Source organism: Meriones unguiculatus, chromosome 3 (assembly GCF_030254825.1).
Source record: "Meriones unguiculatus strain TT.TT164.6M chromosome 3, Bangor_MerUng_6.1, whole genome shotgun sequence".
Taxonomy (NCBI): domain Eukaryota; kingdom Metazoa; phylum Chordata; class Mammalia; order Rodentia; family Muridae; genus Meriones; species Meriones unguiculatus.
In genome coordinates, this window is record NC_083351.1 from 183,723,563 (window position 1) to 183,745,384 (window position 21,822).

Genomic DNA, 21,822 nt, shown 5'->3' on the forward strand with positions numbered 1-21,822 from the left:
CAGGGAACTTGTTAATGACATTTAAACTGGATCTGCCCAATCGATAAAGCCATTCCCAAAAGAGGAGTGCAAGCACAGAGATTGGGAGCTAGGAACAAAAGGCATTTTTGAGATTTTTTTTATGTGGCTGGAGACTAGGCATTGAGTATAAGAATGACAACAATGAATCAGGGTGTAAAGTGAATATATAAATTAAAAATAAATTTAAAAAGAATGGCAACAATGATTTACACTTATAAAATTTCTTATAAGCTGTGTGCTATTGTAAGTATCTAATACAGATTTTCAAGAACTGTATGAGAGACATCACTGTTTTTTCCAATAGGCAAAAAAAAAAAATAAAGGTACACGTGAATTGTAATTTTCATAAGGCTATTAAATTATTAACAACCAGTTGTTTTGTAATAAAAAAATATAAAAAATGTTGAGTGATGGGGGACCCCAGTTCTCTATGACTGTCTGTGACCTTACTGAGACTTCAGTCACTTGTAGGGTGATCAGAGGCAACCTCACACGGAAGTGGTAAATATGAAAGGCAAAGAGAAGTCAAAAACTTTCTTTGTGTGCAAGTCCTCATGTAATATGATTCTTCATGCCTAGAAAACACACGCTTCCGCCAGTTCGCAGGAAGAATATAGAGAACTGAGTTCACAGAGGGCAAGAAGCTGCTCAAAGTCCTACACTATTGTACCACTCAAGAGGGACAAGAACCCAGGGTTCCCTACCTCCAGGAGTATGAGAAGGTATATTTTCTTCTCCTCCTCCTCCTTTGTTTGTTCATTTGTTTTTGTTTTTTGACAGAAGGTTTCTCTGTGAAGCCTTGGCTGCCCTGGGCTCACTTTGTAGACCAGGCTGGCCTTGAACTCATGGAGATCCACTTGCATCTGCCTCCCAGAATGTTGTGATTACAGACATGCACCACTGTGCCTGGTTGATAAGATAGTATTAATACTGAGGTCAGATGGGATCTGGGGTAGAATTTTGGCCTGTCACACTAGTTGCAGAGATTAGGCTATTTCTTAAATTCCATTTTGTCTATGAAATAGGTATGATAATCCACACATTGTTTTTTTTTTTTAAAGAATCCAGAAACTGATTAGCAACAAACCAGTCATAGGATGATACTGATGATGACAAGAAAAGTGGTGGTGATGATAATGGTGATAATGAAACAGAAAAAGAGAAAGAGCGGAAAAGACAAAAAGTATGCTGAAGAAAAAAGAAGGGAGAAAAGAAAATGAGTCATAGGAGTAAAAGAAAGAATATTAGAAAAGGGTTGAGAAACAGGAAGATGAGAAGGATAGAAAAGAGGAAAAGGAGGAAGAGGACAGAGAGGACTAGGCACTTTTCACTTAAATCCAGTACTCCGTTATTCCACAGAACTGTTCAGTTAAGCAAAGGCTTGTGCGTGGTTTTCACATAACTAACATTCTTGACTCTAGCAGTGGCTCTCAACCTGTAGGTTATAATCCTTCAAAGGCCATGGGAAAACAGATATTTACGTTATGATTCATAACAGTAGCAAAATTACAGTTATGAGGTAGCAACAAAAAAATAATTTTGTGGTTGGGGGTCACCAAAACATAAGGAACTGTATTAAAGGGTCACAGCATTAGGAAGATTGAGACCCACTATGGCCAAAAATATTTGCATGATGTAAATCATGCTTCATCCTTGTACTTCTCTTTGAGGCCATGCAATTCTATATCTACTTCATTCCCCAGCTACTTCTACTAATCCAGAACACAGAAGTGGCCAATAGAAAACTCAGATCATAATGCTTACTAGTTAATAAGTCTTTCTTGAGTCAACTTACTTAACATACCTCAAATCCAGTATTTCTTTGCCATGACCTTAGTTCTGAATTTCCCATATCCCTTCTAAATAATATCTAGTTTCCTATCTTGTTTCTGGGCCACTGGCTGTCTGCCTTTTCACCATTCTTCTACCATGAAGACAGACAGGTCTCTAGAAGTGATTATCTCTCTATGCCACACTCCTCCTTTCTGGTTCTGACCTCCTCTCCAAACACCTTCTATCTTCAAGCATAGCACACTTTCAAGGAAATGCTGGTCTTTTTGCATTCTCTGCTGCTCTGCTTGCTGAACTTCTGTACATTCATACATGAAAAGATTGCTTTTGGAGGCAGAGACCATAACACCTGTCCTTTCATGTATAAATAAGTCATCATCGTAGCTGTTTATACATAAAAGTTGCTAAGGTTATCTCCAATTTTTTATTTAGTGTTCTCAGCATTCATGAAAAATGGTGTATTTAACATGTCAGCAGGTGAGGAAATTGAGACTTAGAGTAGTTTAGATGCTGTCTGCTAACCAAAGTTCTTAGTTGGCAAGATCTGTCTACTTTACCTTTCAGATTTCTCTTGGAGTTCAGCCCCTCCCAATGTAAATTGCCTAGCTAATATTTAAAATCAGATTGGCTTGACTTCAGAGTGTCTGATTTTATCACACTGTGTTTAGTTAGTTAAATTCTTGGAGATCCTCAAGGGCAGATCAAATCCTCTTCAGGTCAGTGTCAAAAATAATCCTCAGGTTCCAGCAGGAAAGAAGACTTAGCTTTTGACTTAGGAAAGAGGAAAGGTGTGTTGCCTTTGTTTGCCCTTGGTTGCAGCAAGCACAGTGCTCACCAAATGCAATTCCTTTATGTGACCTAGGTTAGACACCAGTAAGCCAATGCCATCATCTATGTGGTACAGAGTTAAGAATAAGTCTGCCTAAATCTCAGTTTTCTAAAAACAGAATCACAACAGGGCATTTCTACTTGGTAGGACAAGTGTGCAGAGTCACTGAATAGGATGACTTTCTAAATGGAAGTCATCAGTGTTTGACTGTGTCATAAACTCTCATGAAGTGTACCTAAAGTAGTTTTGTGTGGTATGCGTGTATGTGTGTGTGTGTGTGTGTGCATGCACATGCCCACACATGTGTACATATGTGGGTTTGCATGGTTTACGTTTGTGTGGTGCAGCACATATATCATATTCTATTTTCTATCCTTCCTTGCCTAATTGCCTGAAGACAAGGTCTTTCATTGAATTTGAAGTTTGCTCTTTTAAGTTTCTAGGCTCTGCTCTCCAATGATGTGGTAGTAAGAATTTACCCAGGTCAGTTTTCACATCAGTTTGGGGATTTGCACTCAGGTCCTCAAAAGTGCAGAGAAAGTGCTCTTCCTCATTGAACTGTCTCAGTACTGAGAAGTTAGTTCTTGATCGTTATAAAGGGACCACTTGGGGGTGATTTCCTATGAATCTCTAGCATATACCTCTGTATGTTAACAACTTCATTATCTGATAACAGAGAGAATGCATGGAAGGTCTCTTCCTTACCCCTCACTGAGATGTCTGCTCCCTGGTGTTTTCTATGACAACACGTGAACCATGCCAGGATTCCCATCCCAGCAGCTGCTTTGGCACTCTAAGAATTTACATTTTTTCCAGTAAAACATCTTTTGTTGTTGTTGTTTTTCAACGTTGGCTTTTTCTGTGTTTCCTTGGCTGTCCTGGAACTCACTTTGTAGTCCAGTCTGGCCTCGAACTAATCAATCTGTCTGCCTCTGCCTCTCAAGTGCTAGGACTAAAGGCATACACTACCATGCCTGGATCCAGTGAAATGTCTTAACAAACACTGGTCTAAAGTCTTTTGCCAACTTGACAGTCCACACACACACACATACACACACACACACACACACAGCCACACCTGTCTTACCAAGCTTCTGGCTTCCTACTCTTGGGAGCCTCATGATGGCTGAGAAAGGCAATAACTCCACAGAATAGGGATTGAAGCTGAAACCAGTGAGGCAATGGAGAGGGGAACAAGTGAGGGGCAGCCTGACAAAAAGTATTCCAGGAACCACCATCATCTGTGAGAGCTTCAGGGAGACCACATGGTTTGGGGGGACATCATGATATTGCACTAAATTCTGATGTTATGACCACTTCTCTTTGACTTAAATCTGACAGTATTTATATTATCATAACTCATAGAACTCATAGTCACTAATCTTATGTTTGTGAGGAGGTGTGTGTGTGTGTGTGAGTGTGCGGGCGCGCAAATGTCAATGCCACAGAAGTTGGTGTCAGGGTCTTCTTCTATTGCCATTCTTCTTCCCTTTTTGAGATAGGGTCTCCCCCTAAGCCTGAAGCTCTGCTCCTCTTCAACTCTCGGGATTAGGACTGGAGATGCTTGCCACTTTTCATGTGGAATTTGGGGCTGGAACTCAGGTCCTTCTGCTCGTGCAGCAAACACTGCTGCCTGAGCCATCTTTCTAGTTCCCTTCCCTTTCCTGTTAATCGGAGTTCAATAGAGTTTCTTTTGGCCCAGTTTCCTAAGATTCCTATTTCCCTTTTGTAAGATTATAATATTGATATTATTTCTATTATAAAATGGATTATAGACTAAAAGAAACTACTATACACTACTATCCGTGATGTCAGCTGCATCCTAGCTCTTACCCAATCAACGTTTACAGAAATCCCACCAGGCAAGACTATTGTTGACCTGATTAACTGACAAGATAACCCAATTTAAGTTGTCAAGTTGTCACTTAAATGTTATAGTTCATGAACAGTAGTGGAGTTGGAGTCAAAATTCGGCAGGCTCAGATCACTGCCCCAACATGCTGGACAGTTTTATTTTTGTCAACTGTTGGACTGACTTTTCCCTCAGGTTGAGTCTTTTCTTTTTCTTTTGTTAGGGGTGTAGTGGTTCAAGACATGATTTCAACCACTATGAAGCTTGTCCTTGGAACTCACTATGGAAACCAGCCTGGCCTTGAACTCACAGAGATCTGCCTGCCTCTGTCACCTGAGGGCTAGGACTAAAGGTTTGTGCCACCGTGGCTGGCTAGGTTGAGCCTTTTCTATTGCTATGAAAAGCTAGAGTATTGTGCTGGCTAAGAGAAGGCCTGAACTTAGGTTTTAGAAAAATGTGACCGCAGAGGTATTCAGAACAGTGTGCTGCATAAAACACACACTCAATGTGTGGTAACTATTACTTTTTTGCCTTTATTTTTAATTTTCAGTAAGTGTTGGCTCCTCTCTGAGAAAAGCAATTCCAACACTCCATTCCAACACTGACAAAAAGTATTCCAGGAACTTTTTGTCACCAAAAGCTCAATGTATATACTTCCAGGTGCACTGACTCCATCATAATTAACCTTCTTCAGAGAAGATGATGCTTAAGGCTAAGGAGATACCTAAGCGTCAGAGTTGGAATTGGTATTCCCATTTTCCTCATATGGATCAAAGCCTTGGGGGAAGTGATTCAAAATATAGGTTTTCAAAACTGGATATTACAAGAAGTTCTGATAAAAAAAAAAGAAAAGCAAAAAACAACAACCTTAGGTGTATTTTTAAGTGCCTCAGGATCTTTTCCTTCTCCGGAACCTCACGTACCTTCTCTGTTCTCTGCAACAGGTGCCATATTTTACTGGTGATATAACTTTATAGACATTGAATTCCTTCCAGTCCCTAGAGTCTAGTGAAACATCATACCTGCGGTAAAGACAACGTGTTGAGAATATAAAAACATCTTTGTAAACTCATCACACCCCCTGCCCAGACGCAGGGAACACAGGGTAGCTGTGGGATCGCCATTTGAATGGAAAGTTCAATTCTGAAAGTGCATAGAAATAAACAAATAGAATAAGCAAGGAAATATTACTCCGTGGTTGGAACGTGTCCTCTTGACTATGAGGCCTAGGCTGCCCTAATCTTCCCTGGAAAAGACCTCGCTACATTCTCTTTGAAGTTGTCTCCAGCCTACCTCGGATACTGCCACTGGAGCAACTTTTCTTAAAGAATGCTGACTGTTCATTATCTTAGTGAAACTTAGTTAAATACAACAGTGCCTGGTTATTTCAAGGCACGACACACTTCTCGGCCAAGATTTCACAAGCTGCTGGCCTCCCAGTCTTCTTTCTACTACTTCTTACTTTGATTCCTATTTTATTTTTAAATCTTTTGGCTTAAAAAATGGTTGCCAGTTTTATATGTACGCATACTGAGTGTTGAGCACCCATCCCCCTCTCTGATGTCCCCCTCTATACTTTTCTTCTGTACTTGACACAATTGTATCATTTGATTCCCATGAACTCACTCTCAGAAGCTGTGGTTACTGGTACAAAAGCTGCACAAGGGGGTACCTGTTGTCATTTTATCGTATGTGAATAAGGGGCTAACGAGGTCCCAGTCTTCACTGAGAGATTATGGGGAGTTACAGGTGCTGGAGGAAAGTTATTATTTTCGCCAGTAGTGTGACCACTGAGAAAGTTGCCTGTGACCTGGTAAGCCATACCCTACTTGTGCTCATGCTACATTCAGTATTTCCTATTTTTGTTTGGCTCTTTAATGAGTTATATTTTATCTTTCTCTGCTTTTGTTCATGGCTTTTCCTTTTCCTGGAGTTTCTTCACTTTTTGTCTAACTTTTTCTTTCTTGTTCTTTGGGATAAACTATTGTGTTTTCAAGCAAGCAGGATATAACTCCTCCATCATGTTTTAGGATCCAGACACGTCTCTAGAAAGTATTAATTCCACTCTGGTCCAGCCTGACGCCTCTAAATTGTTTTCCTACAGTAACCACTAGACTATAAATTCCTACAGGTAAGAAAACTCTGCCTGTTTTGTTCATCCTGTGTTTTCTGCAAAGTATCTCATTAACCAATATTTGTTTAATGAATAGACAGAGATCCCTCAAACATACTTCATTGGTAAGAAACATCACCCAAGCAAAAAGAGAGACAATAGGAATTTTAATGCACAGAAAGTCCTGTAGAGACCCACAGGTAGCAGAAAGAAGCAGTGGGCCTGAAAACTCAGTAATGTCCAGGAAGAGATGGGGAAAGAAAAGGAGAGAGAAGGAGGAAGGGAAGGGGAGAGGGATAAGAGAGGAGGACAGAAGAGGAGCGAGAGGAGGAGAAAAAGGGGAGAGAGGGAATTTCTTAAAGACCCAAGCTTCCTCGCTGCAACAATTCTAGGGCATTCTTGCTAATGCTGAAGTAGTCAAATTGTCTCTCCACAGGTCTCCTTCCAGGGATCCATGGCAGGAGGAAGGAAGAAGAAGGCTGCTTGGTATCCACCTGAAAGTTCCTGCCTCCACACTGACTTCCATCCATAAGAAAAGGTTTAAAAAGGAGAGACATTTGATAGAGTCAAATAATATCTTAGAAAAAATAAAAGAGAAAAATGAATAATTCCATTGGTTACAAAGTTCTCTGTTGTCGGTCCATGGAGAAACAGTTTGCTTTGGCCTTGCTGGCAAGTGTCATGTGCCAGGCCCCTCAGCTGTCCCAGCCCACCCAGGCCCCAGGATCCATGAAAGTGGTGCTCCCCCTAAGAGCTTCTCTCGACTCAAGGAGGGTAGTACCCTCCCTCACCGGCCTTTGGTCTCCCCATACGTGTTTCTGGCCATGGACACCATCTTCTCCTCACATGTGATTTTGGTGTCTTTGAGGATGCTGTACCACACCATTCCTGCAGGCCGGACCTCCTCACTGCGGCAGAAGAGATAGGGGATGGTGTCCACACGGCTCTGGATGTAGGCGCTTCGCAAGAGACTGGAACAATGGCTGCTGACTCTCTCCAACCGCCGTAGGATCAAATGAGCCTTCCTAAAGGGCACATGGAGACAGAAAGATCCAGGGTGAAATCCAGAAGAGGTTTAACATAAGATCAACAGAAGTTGGAGAATGTCTTACCCACACTATATCTCCTTACCCACTTACAACTTTAATTTGGTACTTTAGAAACTTCTCAAGGGTTACCTGGAACTGTGCTAGTGTTCTCGTAAATTCCAGTCTCAGGATGAGTACTAAAGTCTTTCTTCTTCCCCCAAAATAATGACCTTGATATCTACCTTTTCAGTTGCATTGCTTGCACTGTGATTTGTAACATGATACCAGCTTGGGGCCCTTACCAACAGACATTACTATAGTAATGACGTAAAAATATTCACAAAAACTAACAACTTGAATTTGACACCATGTGCTTTGTGTTCACTGAATACATACTTCACGTATGCTTTTAAATGTTTATATATTTATGAGACGTTCACGTCAGTCCCGGATGAGTTTTTCATTTTCAGTTAAGAGGTGAGTAACTCATCCCAAGAAAAGTAAAAATTACTTGACCAAAGCCAAATACTAAGTTGATCACTCAAGCCACATTAGTAAATCCAGTCTTTCTCCAACTAGGTGCCCCTTGCTTTGGTCACTCTCATGTACTTTACTCCCTGTCATGACATTTGAAAATCATGCCCCCTGGGCTTTTTCTTTCACCAAAATCTAAATACGAATGTGTTCATATCAGAACTTCTCTGAAGTTTTTCAGCCTATCTCTTAACCAGTAATGGATGCCCACCCTCCCAAGTTGCTTCTGAGAACATGGATGAGACAGGCCCAGTGTCTACAAACAGTAAGCTTCCAGTACATCATTACTATGATATGGCAGGACCAAGGTTAACCTGAATACTCATCTAAGTGAGAGTCATTCTGTATGGTGGTCACCATTTGGGGCATACCTGGGATATTCTTCTAGCAGTAGAAAGTGATGATGGCATAGTCTGAGCTAGGGGAGAGCTTTGAGATCTCCTAGTCCAAGGTTTCTTAACAGTGTGCCTATTTTTTTTTTCTTATAGGAGCAATCATGTAGGATGCTGATCACCATCTTGGGACTTTATCCCACCAGGTGTAAACATCACTATACATGAGTCAGGACAATAAAACAGGGTCCTGACATTTCCAAATATCCTTTCAAAGCACCGTTAAGAGGATCCAACCAGTACTGATGAGACTTGATAGGCAAGGGTCAGATAGTAGGGAAGGAGGACCTCCCCTATCAATAGACGAGGGGAGGGACAGAGGGGTGGGTGGATGAAGGTGGGTAGGTGGGACCTGGAGGAGATGAGGGAGGGGGCTTGAAAAAAATGAAAAAAGTGAAACCTCTTGAGAATCACAGACTTACCTTGCCTATTCTACTATAATCAAAGATGTAGACACAGAAACCTAGATAGAGAAGGAAAGGAAGGCCTCTTTCCCAGATCATACTCCACACAAAACTCCTGTTTTTTTTCTGCATTATGTCATCTTTAAAGTGCCCAGAGGTCCTAGGGGCTAAGGAAAGTCTGTCTTTGTCTCTGTCTCTCTATCCTTTCTATGACCCCATGAGACCCTAGAAGAGAAGGCATTTTATAACATAGACCCCACAAATTGGAGACTATGCTAGGCACCTGTGCAGTGGCTGAAAAGTGACTGGACTTGTGTATTACATTTTGTGGGCATGATTTATGAGGTGCCTTTCAAAAAGTCCTCTTTGTATAGTTCACCACTTGTGTGGAATATTTTGTGAGGAGCCAAGAATTCACCATTTTGTGACCACACTCTATCCATAGGCCTCCCTCCTTGCAGTCAATTGCTCCCACCCCTATGAGGAGCCTGATGAGTGTATTTCTCATCCTTCCTTCTTTGAATCCTTGCTCTGTTCTTATTTTGTATTGTTTATTTTTAGGCTTATGTACTTTATTTTATGTGCATGAGTATTTTGCCTGCATGTATGTGCGCTAACACAAGCAAGCTGGGTTCTCCCAGAGGTCAGAAGAGTTGATTGAATCCCCTGGAACCGGAGTTATAGATGGTTGTGAGTCACTATGCATAGTCTGGAAATGGAACACAGATCTTCTGCAAGAGCAACGTGTGTTCTTAAGCCCTCAGCCATCTCTCTAGTCCCACTGCTCTTATTTTTAAAAAGTATTTCCATGTGTGTATGTATTCATACACTATTTCTGTGTGTACATGTTTATGTGTGAGGGTGGGCACATGCCGTTGTGTGCATGTGGAAGTCAGAGGACAACCTTTTAAACTGGTCTTCACCTTCTACCTTATTTGAGCCACAGTCTCTCTTGTTGTTTCCCTGCTGTGCTACATACTCCAGTCCAGATACCAGAGAGCACTGGGAAGATTCTTCAGTTTCCTCTCATCTTGTCATTGGTGTAATGGAACTATAAACACATACCCCTGTTTCTGGTTTTTACATGAGTTGGAGGTATGTGAACTCAGGACATCAGGCTTGTGTATTTATATCCTCTGAGCTATCTGTCTCTGGTCTTCTTTTTCTGTTTATTAATAGTTCTTTGTCTTTGGGAAATTTATCTATGTTATCTAAACCTTCTTTCGAAAATGGGCTATGATGAAGCTAAAGGACATGAAGTAATTCATGCTTATTAGCTGAAAACATTTTATAGCCAAGTTTTCATTCAATAGATTCTAAGGGAATAAGATATAGATAGAGACTGTGATACAGGATGCAAGAGCAATGAATTAAAAAGCACATCACAATTGCTGTATGGACACACAGAAAGGTATCTAAGTGGGACTGCCATTGTCCAAGAAAGCTCCCTAGTGGAAGAGGAGCTTGTATTGAACTTGTATTATTAGATGCAGAAGAGAAGACTTGGTAGGCAGCAGTCGCAAAGACAGAGATAGAGAAATGGGGAAATGTCCTGAGGATTTGTAGATGGAGCTCTGGAGGTGAGTGGGGACATAGCAGCATCACAAAGTAAATAGACTGTTGGCTTACTATCCACATTCCAGCACTATCTTCAATGTTTAGATTAATAATGATTTAGATCTCAGCGCAGCCACATATCAGCCAGGTGAGTCAGTAAAGCCTGTCACCACTGCTGTCTCAGTTTCCTTGTCTTACCTTTGCAGTGTGAATAACTCTTGATAGAACATATTGTTTCAAAAATTAAAAAGTGGAGTAGTACGGACACAGCTCTGTTTTTAGAATGCTTGTCTGTCATACACGAATTCTTAGTTTCAGTTCCCACAAATGCACAAGCCTAGCAGAATAGCATACACCTGTAATCGTAGCTTTCCCCAAGGCAGAAGCATGAGGATCAGGCACTGAAGGTCATTCCTTGGCTACACAGTGAATCTGAGGTCAGCTCAGGCACATGCAATTCTATCTCAAAAACTAAATAAATAATTAAGTAAAATGAAAAAGGGATAATCAATCTACATTAAACTCTTCATAACTGTTACATCTGATTATATAGGTGTTTTTGCTGCTAAATGAAAAGTTTAAACCAACTTTTTAAAATATATAGTTTATATTTATTCTCTGAGACTTTCAGACATTTAGTTAATGTCTTTGATAAAATACATCCCCAATTTCTCTTGCCAGACTAAGTAGATAAAGCAACTTTTGACATGATACATGTCATCATTCACAAAGATAAGACTCAAGAATCACACAATGGAGTTACAAAAGGAAAAATGTCAAAAAAAAAGTCATAAAATGTTTTACTTGTAAAATTTTGTCCCAGGCCTCATTCATAGCTCTGCTTGGCCTCTCTAAACTTTAAACAGAGAAAGGAATTGGATGAGATCTGCTTTGTTTAAAATACGCTTTTGGCTGCCTTGGGAAGCAAGCAGTGGACGGGTTAGACCAACTCCGAGAAACCGAGCTGGTGGTGTTAGTGTTCTCTCTTGTTCTGCTTAAGAAATTGGTTTGAATTTTCTCTGGGGTGATGAAAAGCCACCTGCTCTCTTTTTGCAGCTACAAAAAGGAACATCAGATGGTTCACCACATAGGATTATAGTAGGTCTTAAGTTAATTAGTACGTGCACAACCATGAGAACTGTTGCACAATGGTCTTAGGAAAGTCTACAGAGAAAGCATGTGGTCCATGTTAGACAATGTTCTCGCTCTCACCACCAGCGCAGCCATGGCCTCTGCTGCCACCATCACTGACACCATCATCATTTCTACCACTGTCACTGCCACCACCAATCATGGTTAACACTGTCATTATTGTACAATTAGGTATTGTTTGTCGTTCAGGCAGTGGGATAGACATGATCTGCCTAAAGCTCTAAGTGTCAATATTGCAGGAGGCTGACAAAGGTGCTAGCAGTCTCTCATTGAGGAGCAAGAGTGCTGAGCTGGAAACCATGAGGATGTATACTGTAAGAATGTGTAAGATGAGCACCTAATCATCAGCTGGGAAGGGGGCTTAGGAAAGTCTTCTCAAAGAGTACAATGGCCAAGCTATGTAGTCAATGATGGAACATATGCTTCAGATAAATGAGAGACATAAACTAGCAGTTGATTAAAATAGATGGTGAAAGAAATGTGTGGAAGACCGTGGCAAATATAAGACCATCTAGATTTTCCTTTGCCACATTCATAGATTTTTATTTTATTCTTTGGGCAATGGAGAACCACTAACTGATCCAGGCAGTCACAAATATAAACAATAAAAAAATAAAAAGAGGTTGAAAATAGTGTTTTTCTAACATGCCCAAATGTTTTGCCTTCAAAAGCCTGGCCATTTCCTCAGAAAGAATTTCAGAACTCAAATATACAAAGCCTCCCTCTGTATGGATAAGAAAACGGGGCTTTGGTTAGGGCTAATTAAAGGAAACTGTATTAAAGGAACGACTTGTGTTAATAGTGAATGAATTCAGAACCAGTATTCCTGATGGTACAGATTAGAGGCAAAGTTGTTAGTTCTACCATCCTCTATTCAAGTCCTAGATTTATTACTTATCAACTAAGTGAATTATGAGCAAATTTGTCAACAGGACTCTGAAATTTTACAGCTGTAAAATGGAAATGGTAATAGAGATGGTGGCAGACGAAAGTACGTAGGTTTTTGCTTGGCTTTAAATAAATGTTAGGCACAAAATGGAATCGTGTCTATAGGAGAAAAGCTTGGCCTTAGAATCCATTACAGTTCTTGTATCTTCAGTTTCATCATGCTAAAAAAGATTCAGGCCTAGACAAAATGATTACCACAGATGTGTACCCCATGCGAGTAGATAGCCAACTCTAAATTAAAGAGTACATTCACACAATAACAGAGGGTACTGGAGATGAAGCAAGTACAGACGGGTTGAGATGGGTTGAACAGCTCGGAGAAGACAAGGATGAGGGAAAGAGACCAAAGGCCGGTGTGCTCGGTAATAATCTATATGCTGTGGGGAACCATAAATCAAAGATGAAGTATGCTTCAAGTGTTCCCAGGATGAAACTCCTAGGTCAAACTGACCGTTCTTTGCAAAGACTGAAAATTAAAACTCCCTCATTGTAGTGGGGACTGATCTTTTCTGGGATAAGAGGCAAGGGATGAAGGAAGAAAGTTAATTTGTCATATAATAGTTGAAAGAATGGGGAAAAAATGAGGGAGTCAAGAGCTGGGCCAAGCTACCAGTTCTCTGGGAACGGAAGAACCTTTGATGGGCATTCTATTTCTATCACTGCTACCCAGGTGGTGGTTGATGCAGGCTGCTCTTCTGTCTCCCTGCCTCTCAAGCTCTTAAAGGTCTCTGGGTTGGGTACTACCAGACTAATGAGAGTCAAAGGCATGCACGAGAAGGTTGTAAGAAATTCTCCAGAATTGAAGAGGGCAGAGTAAAGTAAGTAAAGATTCCATTGACTCTTCCCTGGTCAGGCCACAAGTGGAGAAAACAGGCCAGTTCTGGTAAAAAAAAAAAAAAATAAGTGATGGTACTAAACTGTAATCAGATTGTGATGTTTGTGATGTTACAGGTCTTTTAACAAGATAGCCTGCTGAACTTAGGGCAGGAGGAAATAGGAGGAGAGGCAGGCAGGCAGCTGTGTTATTTAAGCAAACTGCAGGTAAGTAGGAAGGGATGATGATGGTGGTGGTGATGATGATGATGATGATGATGACGACAACAAAGATGATGACCATGATCATGATGATGATGACCATAATGGTGCCGCTGCTGCTGATATTAGTGATTATAATGATGATGACAGTGGCTATAATTGAGTCCCCACTGTATGTCAGAAACAATACTTATTCAGAATCATCTAACATCAACACCCACCACAATGTAAGAGCCTATATTCCATTCCTCTTCTACAGGTGGGAAAAATTGAGCCAGTATAAATCATGTGACTTGTTTCATGTCTCTGTTGCAAGGTACTAAGTGTTACAAAGAAAACCATACTAAAATTGCCACAATAATGTTATTTTTAACAACATTAGAACCAGAGTCTTTTAAAATTAATGTGATTCTTTCAGTATGTTTGTGGGTCCCCCTCACTGCCGATAAGCACGTTACCATATTTTAGAAAAGGAGCCACTCATAGCCAAAACTGAAGTGTGCACTTCTTGTGATTATTTTTGGTGTGGTATGTGTGTGTTTCATGTGTATTTGTGGAGTATGTATGTAGCTATATATGTACAGACATGTGTGTTTCATATATGTGTGTGTAGTGTGTATATTTGTTGTTGCATGTGTACCTGTGTGTGTGTATGTGTTCCATGTGTAACTCAGTTTACCACATGCATAGAGATGTGTGTGTGTGTGTGTGTGTGAGAGAGAGAGAGAGAGAGAGAGAGAGAGAGAGAGAGACAGAGACAGAGACAGAGACAGAGAGAGAGACAGAGAGAGAACTCAAAGTTGACATGGAGAGCCTTCCTTAATCACTCTCCTCATATTCATTCAAGCTAGAGTCTCTGTTTGAACCCAGAGTTCACGGACGTGGCTAGTGTGGTTAACCAGCTTACTCTGGGATCTCATATCTTTGACATAGAAGCGATAGAATTTTATATGTATGCTACCATGTCTACCCTGTGTTTACATGGGTGCTGGGATCTAAACTTGTCTTCATATTTCCTTATTGTGCAGTAAGCACCTGAGGCACTGAATTATCTCCTCAAGACCCTTTTGTGTGTTTGTGTAAAAGGAAGGGGCCTTGATTTAAAGAGAAATGCCATCCACTGTGCCTCTGATGAACAGTTCATTAGGAAAACTAGTGTGAAACACTGATCAAAGTACTGCACTACAGAGAGGAAGGAACCATATTCATTGAGGCTCCTCAAGGTCATGTTGAAATTTCACTTTCAGGAAGTCTTCCAAATGTTCCCAAATTTCTGAGTCAGGCTTTTCTCTTTGTTGTTGAAACATTTTCTTTCTCTGTTGTGAACCACATTATACACTCTCTCAGAAGTGTACACATTTTAGAATATAATGTGTCACATAGAAGGCTGGCTTGAAAAAGAAAGACTGTATTTTGAATTTGGGCTTTGACTCATTACTTCTGTGGCCTTGAACAATTTATGTATCAGGATGGCTTCTCTGCTGCTTAATTACCAATCTATATAAATGCCAGGTCCATAATAGTTGCTCAGTTAACATTTCCTAGTAGCAAGAAAAATGAATTAGTAAACAACTGGAGTATTTTTCAGTCCTATATTTTCAAAACGTTGTAGTTTTCTAGCAAGGAGCTGGAAAGGCAATGAAAAGCACAAGTACATCATGTGACTTAGGGAAGCAGTTAGACATGTGGGCAGGTGATGAATTCTGCAAATTTATCTGTTATAGCAAAGACAATGGGTTGGTATATAATAACAGAACTGGAGTATCATGGGATACATTCTTGTAACTGCATGTTACTTAGACATATGATAATCGGAAGATGCCCAACTATTGTATTGTTAAGATGACAGTAGGCAGATGGCGATGTGTATATTTGTTAAACACAGCAGACTTCAGATATGAAGATGTGGTTGTGAATATAGATATCACGACACCTGTGTATATTTCCCTTTCCCATAACTATCCATGTTTATGATCACATCTGTATATGGAAAGTTATATGCAGTCAATAATTTTACCTTTGGGGTAGAGCTAGGATGACAGCAGTCATACCTACAAAATTTCTACTTTCTATTTTGTACACCTCTATATGATTTGTACACTGTTAAATAAGTAAAATTTATTTTGAAATGAAATAACAGTATTTCCATTTGGAACACATGAATGCACTAACATATATTTAGCTTGTGAATGGAACAATGAAGTCAAGTTTTCATAGCTTCTTAATAGTTCATGAGGATACCTTCAAAGCAAACTTTCCTCAAAATTTAGCCTCAACATCTTGCCCCAAGAGAAAACCAGAATTGCTGATGGATGTACAGCCTCAACGTGTTAGTAATTAGTGAAAATGTTTACATTGGTTGGTTCTCCTTCATGTTTTCCCATAAGCAATGATGGGATCCATTTTCTTTCTTTTTTCTTCAACACAGGGCTTATCTATGTGTATCAGTTATTTTCTGTTACTTGATACATTTACCACCATCAAAAGCAATTTAAGAAACAATTTATGTTGGCTTACATGAGTTCCAGAGGCTTGGAGTCTACAATAGTGGGAAAGCACAGTGGTAGGAACAGGAGGCTAAGCAATCACATCTCAGCAACAGACAGGAAGCAGAGAGAATGAGCAGGAAGAGGGGGGAGGGGCTATTAACATTCAAAGCCGCTCTTCCCAGTGTCACATTCCCTCCAGTAGGGTTGAACTCTGACAGGTTCCACAACTTCCTCACAACGTTGGCAGCTAGAGACCACGTGTCTAAATAGATGTCAAAAGGGGCACTGAAACCCGCTTAAACCACAATACTTTGTGATTTGTTGCCAATGTTGGCCTCCAACTTGAAATCCTCCTGCCTCAGGCTCCTGGGTGCTGGCATTACAAAGATGCAGTACTAGGCCTGACTCATGAGGCTTGGTAGAATTCTTCTCTTGATGAAAGACAAAACTAAACCAAAACTATTTCAGTTAAAGCTGACAGGGACTTAAAGATTATAACCATCTGCTATTCCATCAGTGAGAAAACTCGTGATGCTTATTATATTGGGAGTCATAATACAGTGTATCAGTTTTCACTAGCATTTCTCCATTCTAAAATACTGTGAAAAAAGAAGTTATAATTAATTACTTTACCACTATATACCTAAAAATATAGCTACTCTAATATACACATATACTATACTGTAATATCCACTATACACATTTCATTCTCATTTCAAAATTATCAAAATATGAAGAAAAAAATTAAAGCATATCTGACTTTATTAGAACACATCCTAGAAACCCAAGTTTATTGCTTTTACAAGTATGCTAGATATTCCAAAGTTGTTAATCCAAGATATGTAGGGAAGGAGACAATATGATCTTTGAAGGCTCTAGAGTGTGTTTTCAGGCTAAGGATACAACAGTGGTTGTGTCATCCCTTATTAGATGAGAAAGTTGCATTATCTTTTAAAGCTGAGAAAGATCTCATATTGAACAAAGCCTGTGATAATTCTGTGATCTGTTGACATCTGTCATAGAAGAAAATATGGCTCACAAGATAAATAAACCATTTCTAGCTCAAAGAGATCAATTTTTCTGAAATCAGAACTCTTCACGTATTTTCTCTCCTCTCACTACCCTTTCAGTTTGGCCAAACATAACCCTAAGTACAGAGAAGCTCAAGAGTGGTCAAGGATGCTCTGAGCTGAGAAAATTCTGGTCCCTGGCCACCTCTGAGCTCAGCTTTTCAAGTCTTGTAATAGGAACCTCATGGTGGGACAGCTGGTGTCAGCGCGTTTTTGAGCAGCTGTTTGCAGTAACCTATAGTTGTCAGGAGCACCAGGCTCGGGGGAAAACTAGCCTGATGGATTTATTAGGCAGAGGTAAGAGATGCCCTTTTGTCACTAAATTTTATGGGGGTTTGCATGCCCAGACCAAGGAAGGAGTTGAAAACATTTTGGGTTGGAGATTGTTAGGCCAGAGAATTCTAACAGTGTTGATCTGTGTCAAATCTTGGGAAAAACTCTAGTCTTCCTGGACATCCTGGGTCCCCAGAAAAAGGATGTCATGTCGGGCTAGAGATGAAATGACACTCATGTTGTCTTCATTTTCTGGATTCTGTGACTTTCAGGGCTTTCTGGTTCCTTGGCTCACCAGCTGCAAAAGACTTTACAGTTAAGCTCTTTTGCATTACAAATGAGGCCCAGAATGGAGGTAGAATTGATTTCAGGTCTTACAGTGAAAAGGTGGCAAAGCTAGGACATGAACTCTGGGCTCCCAGCCCTAACAAGTGTCTTGTCCCCTCTCCTTTACATGTTGCTAACCCTTGAGAGGCAGAGACAATTTATTCAAATTGCTCTTTTAAAAGCTTTTATATAACTTCTGGGGTAAAGAACAAACTTCTGAGTAGGACTTCTCAAAAGCCATCAAGATCTGACCCTAGTTAAACTCTCCAGCCTTGCCTCTAATTTCGTTTTTTATCTTTTTCTCTTTCACCTTGAACTCTCTGCTTCAGTGATATTTATAGTTTCTGACTACAGTATGTTTTTTCCCTCACCACCACTCTTATTTCCACACTGGTTCCTCCTGATGAAGGCGCCCTATCCCCTGCACCTGGCATGCTCTGATTCTAAGCAGTAGCGTATCTTTGTTTGGCAGGGATTATTCTTCAGATTTGGGTATGCATTCACTGCTCTATCTACCTACCTCTAAAATCTTGTTGCTGTCAGGGTGTTTTTAGACCAGCAATAGTGGGATAACTCGACAATGTGTTCAAAGACAAAATCTGAAGTTCCTCCCCGCCCCTGAGTGGACAGGATGTTTAACATGATGCACATTAACATTTGTGACATTCTGCTATGTACATCCTTTCATCCCCCTTCTTCACAGCATGCTTTTTGTGGCCTGCTCCACTATAACTGCCTGCTGACAGTATTTTTGTCTCCAGAAACTAAGCTATGAGCACAGCCTGACCAGCTTTATTCACTCATTTGCAGCCCTCAGCAAAGGGCCTGATAAGTTATTGCATAAAATTTATCTATAAATCAGTTAATGAAGTGCAGTCTCTTCAAGTCCTTTACTATCTAGAAGACCACTTCATCCTTTGACCTTTGGGTTCTCAATGCTGTTATTTCCAAAAGGAAGCTATACGTCCTTGAGAGTGCAGAGAGAATTAAGAGACACTTGAGATGTAATGGGCCTGGAGGTACACAGAAGAGACTAGAAAGGTGGACTTTATCAGAATGAATCTATGATCATCTGTGCACAGATTCATACCAATAAAATTATTGGTATGAGCATCCAATAAAATATCATATAATTATTTTGCATCTACTAGCAAAAGTGAATAAGGCACAAAAGATCAGTAACTTTGCATAACTTGCATTATAATAGGGAGGAGAGGTGACACATTAGCAAACACAGAAGCCCAGTAAGTTACTACAACTAGTGAGTACAACACAGAAAATTAACACATGCGGTTGACATACAGTAAAGGGGTGGGAATTTTAGAAAATGTTTGTGGGAGTGGCATTCTAGTTAAGACATGGAGTAATATTTATTTAACTTTACTGATGAAAGGAAGGAGGGGGAGGGAAAGAGAAGATAAGGATGGAAGGAGAAAGAGAGAGAGAGAATGAAAGAGAGAATGACAGACATAGGGGAAATGCTACTTTTTCCCATTTTTTAAATTTTTTATTTTTTAGATTAATTGCAGTTTATTCACTTTGTATCCCAGCTGTAGCCCCCTCCTTCATTCTCTCCCAATCCCACCCTTTCATCTCCTTCCATGCCCTTCTCTAAGTCCACTGATAGGAGAGGCCCTCCTCCCCTTCCATCTGACCCTAGCCTATCAGTTCTCATCAGGACTGGCTGCAATGTCCTCCTCTGTGGCCTGGCAAGACTGCTCCTCCCGCAGGGGAGTGGTGATCAAGGAGCAGGCCACTCAGTTCATGTCAAAGACAGCCCCTGTTCCCCTTACTAGGGAACCCATTTGGATACTGAGCTGCCACAGGCTACATCTGAGCAGGAGTTCTAGGCTACTGTCTTAGTTTATCCTGATCATCTTATAAACAAGCTAGCTGTAGCACAGAAGTGAAGTCTCACAGAAGGCAGATCCCAAGAGTTGTGCAGCAAGCTTATTAGTAGAGTCAGGATGGGCCCTCCCTTATTTCTGCTGACATGGCAGTGTGGGTCACTAGAGCACTCTCAAAACCCGTCTGTTGTCTAAAGAGACCAGAGAAGAAAGAAGCATGGAGACACGTACAAGGGCTAGCAGACAGTGCGGGGTACTTGTTATCTGAAAATTAGTTGATTAATATTGTCCCTTACCTAATAAGTGGTCTTGCTTCTATGGGTGGCCAGAAATCCTTACTGTAAAACATATGTCTTGAAGGGATATAAAGAATCCTAGCAGGTTATAAAAAGAAGAGTGGGCCTCTTGGTTTGTTTCTACCCAAACTCCCTGAATTCTACAGGAAAGCCCAATAAAACTGAATGCATTCCTAAGCCCATGGATGAGATGGCACTGAGGTTACTCACGTGGCTTTTATCAGAGTCTCTGGACTGATGTCAACCAATCTTCTTTTAGTTTTATCGAAAGAAATTTCCTTTCATGTGAAAGGAAGAAAGTTGCAGTCCAGGACCCAACAGAACAGATAAGACCCACTGCAGAGAGATATTCCTTTTTATCTTTTGAACAGTGTTCATCAAATCTCATAGCATTCCAGAAGGGCCTCAAATTCATCTCAGCATGAGACTTCCAGGCAGCTTTAGCCGCCATCTGCAACTCTATAACTCTAGGAAGTTCACTTAAACTACATGGGATCTCCACTTCTTCCTCACTCAGACATGGAACAATTATCCTGCAGGGGGCATTTTGAAACTTTTGAAGCATGTACTACTACATACTAAGTATTTCTGAAAGTCACACGTTCCTCTCCAAAGCTACCTAATGCTATTCTGTCTGAGGATACCACGCTATCACCCTGGTTCTGTTATCACAGGAGCCTGTAGAAAGCCTCTTTGCCTCCTTTTGGCCTCTCTTCCTGTGCTCCTTTCTTCCAACTGCAGCCAGACGGATCTTTCTCCCTTTGAGACCTGATAATACTGTCCTCACATCCCTGTGAAAAACACTTGAAAAGATGCCCATTAACCCATGGAGATAATCCAAACTCCTTGACCCTCCTTCAGGGGTATTCAAAATGTGGCCCCTGCTGATCTCTCTCTCTCCTGCACTTTAGCACCTTTTGCCCCAAATGCTCAGAAATCCTTTAGTGCCTCCCAAGAGAGAGCTCACCCAAAGCTTAGAAAGAATTCCTGTGGGATAGGGTAAAGAATTTAGGTTGTTATTCAATATGATCCTAGATCCCATGCTAAAAAGCAGTGAGCCACATTTGGAGAAGTGGTTAGATTCCCTCCTTCTTTCTCTTCCCTCCCTCAAGTGCCTTTAAAAAATCTTGGTTGATTTTTTTTAATATTTAATTATTTTGGGGGACAATATATTTCTTTCTTTCTCCCCCCCAACTCATGCTAGATTCTCTCTACCTTCCTACCCATCCAACTTACTGTCTGTCCCTAACATTTCTTTTGATAATATTTTCATAGGTCAGATCATGTTCTTGTAGAATTAAGCAACATACTTCTCTCGTTCTGTTTTTGTTGTTCTAGTATCTTGGATTATTTTATTAGTGGTTAGGATTACTTTTCTGATAAAGGCAAATACCTCATTTTTTTTTTTCTACAAGAAGATACAGTGTTATTCTATCCCAATACATTTCCAGGAGCAATCTCTTCCTTCTTCCACCCTTAACCCTGACATCACCACCCACCTTTCTTTATTTGATACAACCCATTGTCAGCATAGGTTGATAATGTCCAGTAAAATTATGAGAGATAAATAAATAAATAAATAAATAAATAAATAAAAGCATTTGGCCCTCCACCCACACTCCTTAACCCATACCTGGGTCCTAGCTCATCTTCACTCCTCCAGACAAAGTCACCAAACTTTTCATAGTGAGAGTTGTAGTGGTGCTGGACTCGGAAGAGCATGGAGGCAGAGACCTCCATCAGTGTGTTGTAAGCAGTCTGCTGCTCCTTGCCACTGGTATAACCATTGTATAGATTATAAATCTTGTCGGCTATCTCTGTAGGGCAAGAAGCATAGAATACATTACTGACAGTAAGAGAAAAA

The 21,822-nt window shown here is 40.5% G+C and overlaps 1 protein-coding gene across 4 annotated transcripts in view; it reads right to left on the reverse strand.

The window, feature by feature from the left end:
- Positions 1–6,752: 6,752 nt before the first annotated feature.
- Astn2 (astrotactin 2) overlaps positions 6,753–21,822 on the reverse strand; it is a 995,804-nt gene continuing 980,734 nt past the window's right edge. For all 4 annotated transcript variants that reach the window (XM_060381206.1, XM_060381207.1, XM_060381208.1 and 1 more), the window contains 2 exons: positions 21,592–21,775; positions 6,753–7,631 (listed from right to left, as the gene is read on the reverse strand). In XM_060381206.1, the coding sequence (XP_060237189.1) occupies positions 7,394–7,631; positions 21,592–21,775 (422 nt within the window). In that variant the 3' untranslated portion in view covers positions 6,753–7,393. The remainder of the gene's footprint in view (positions 7,632–21,591; positions 21,776–21,822) is intronic.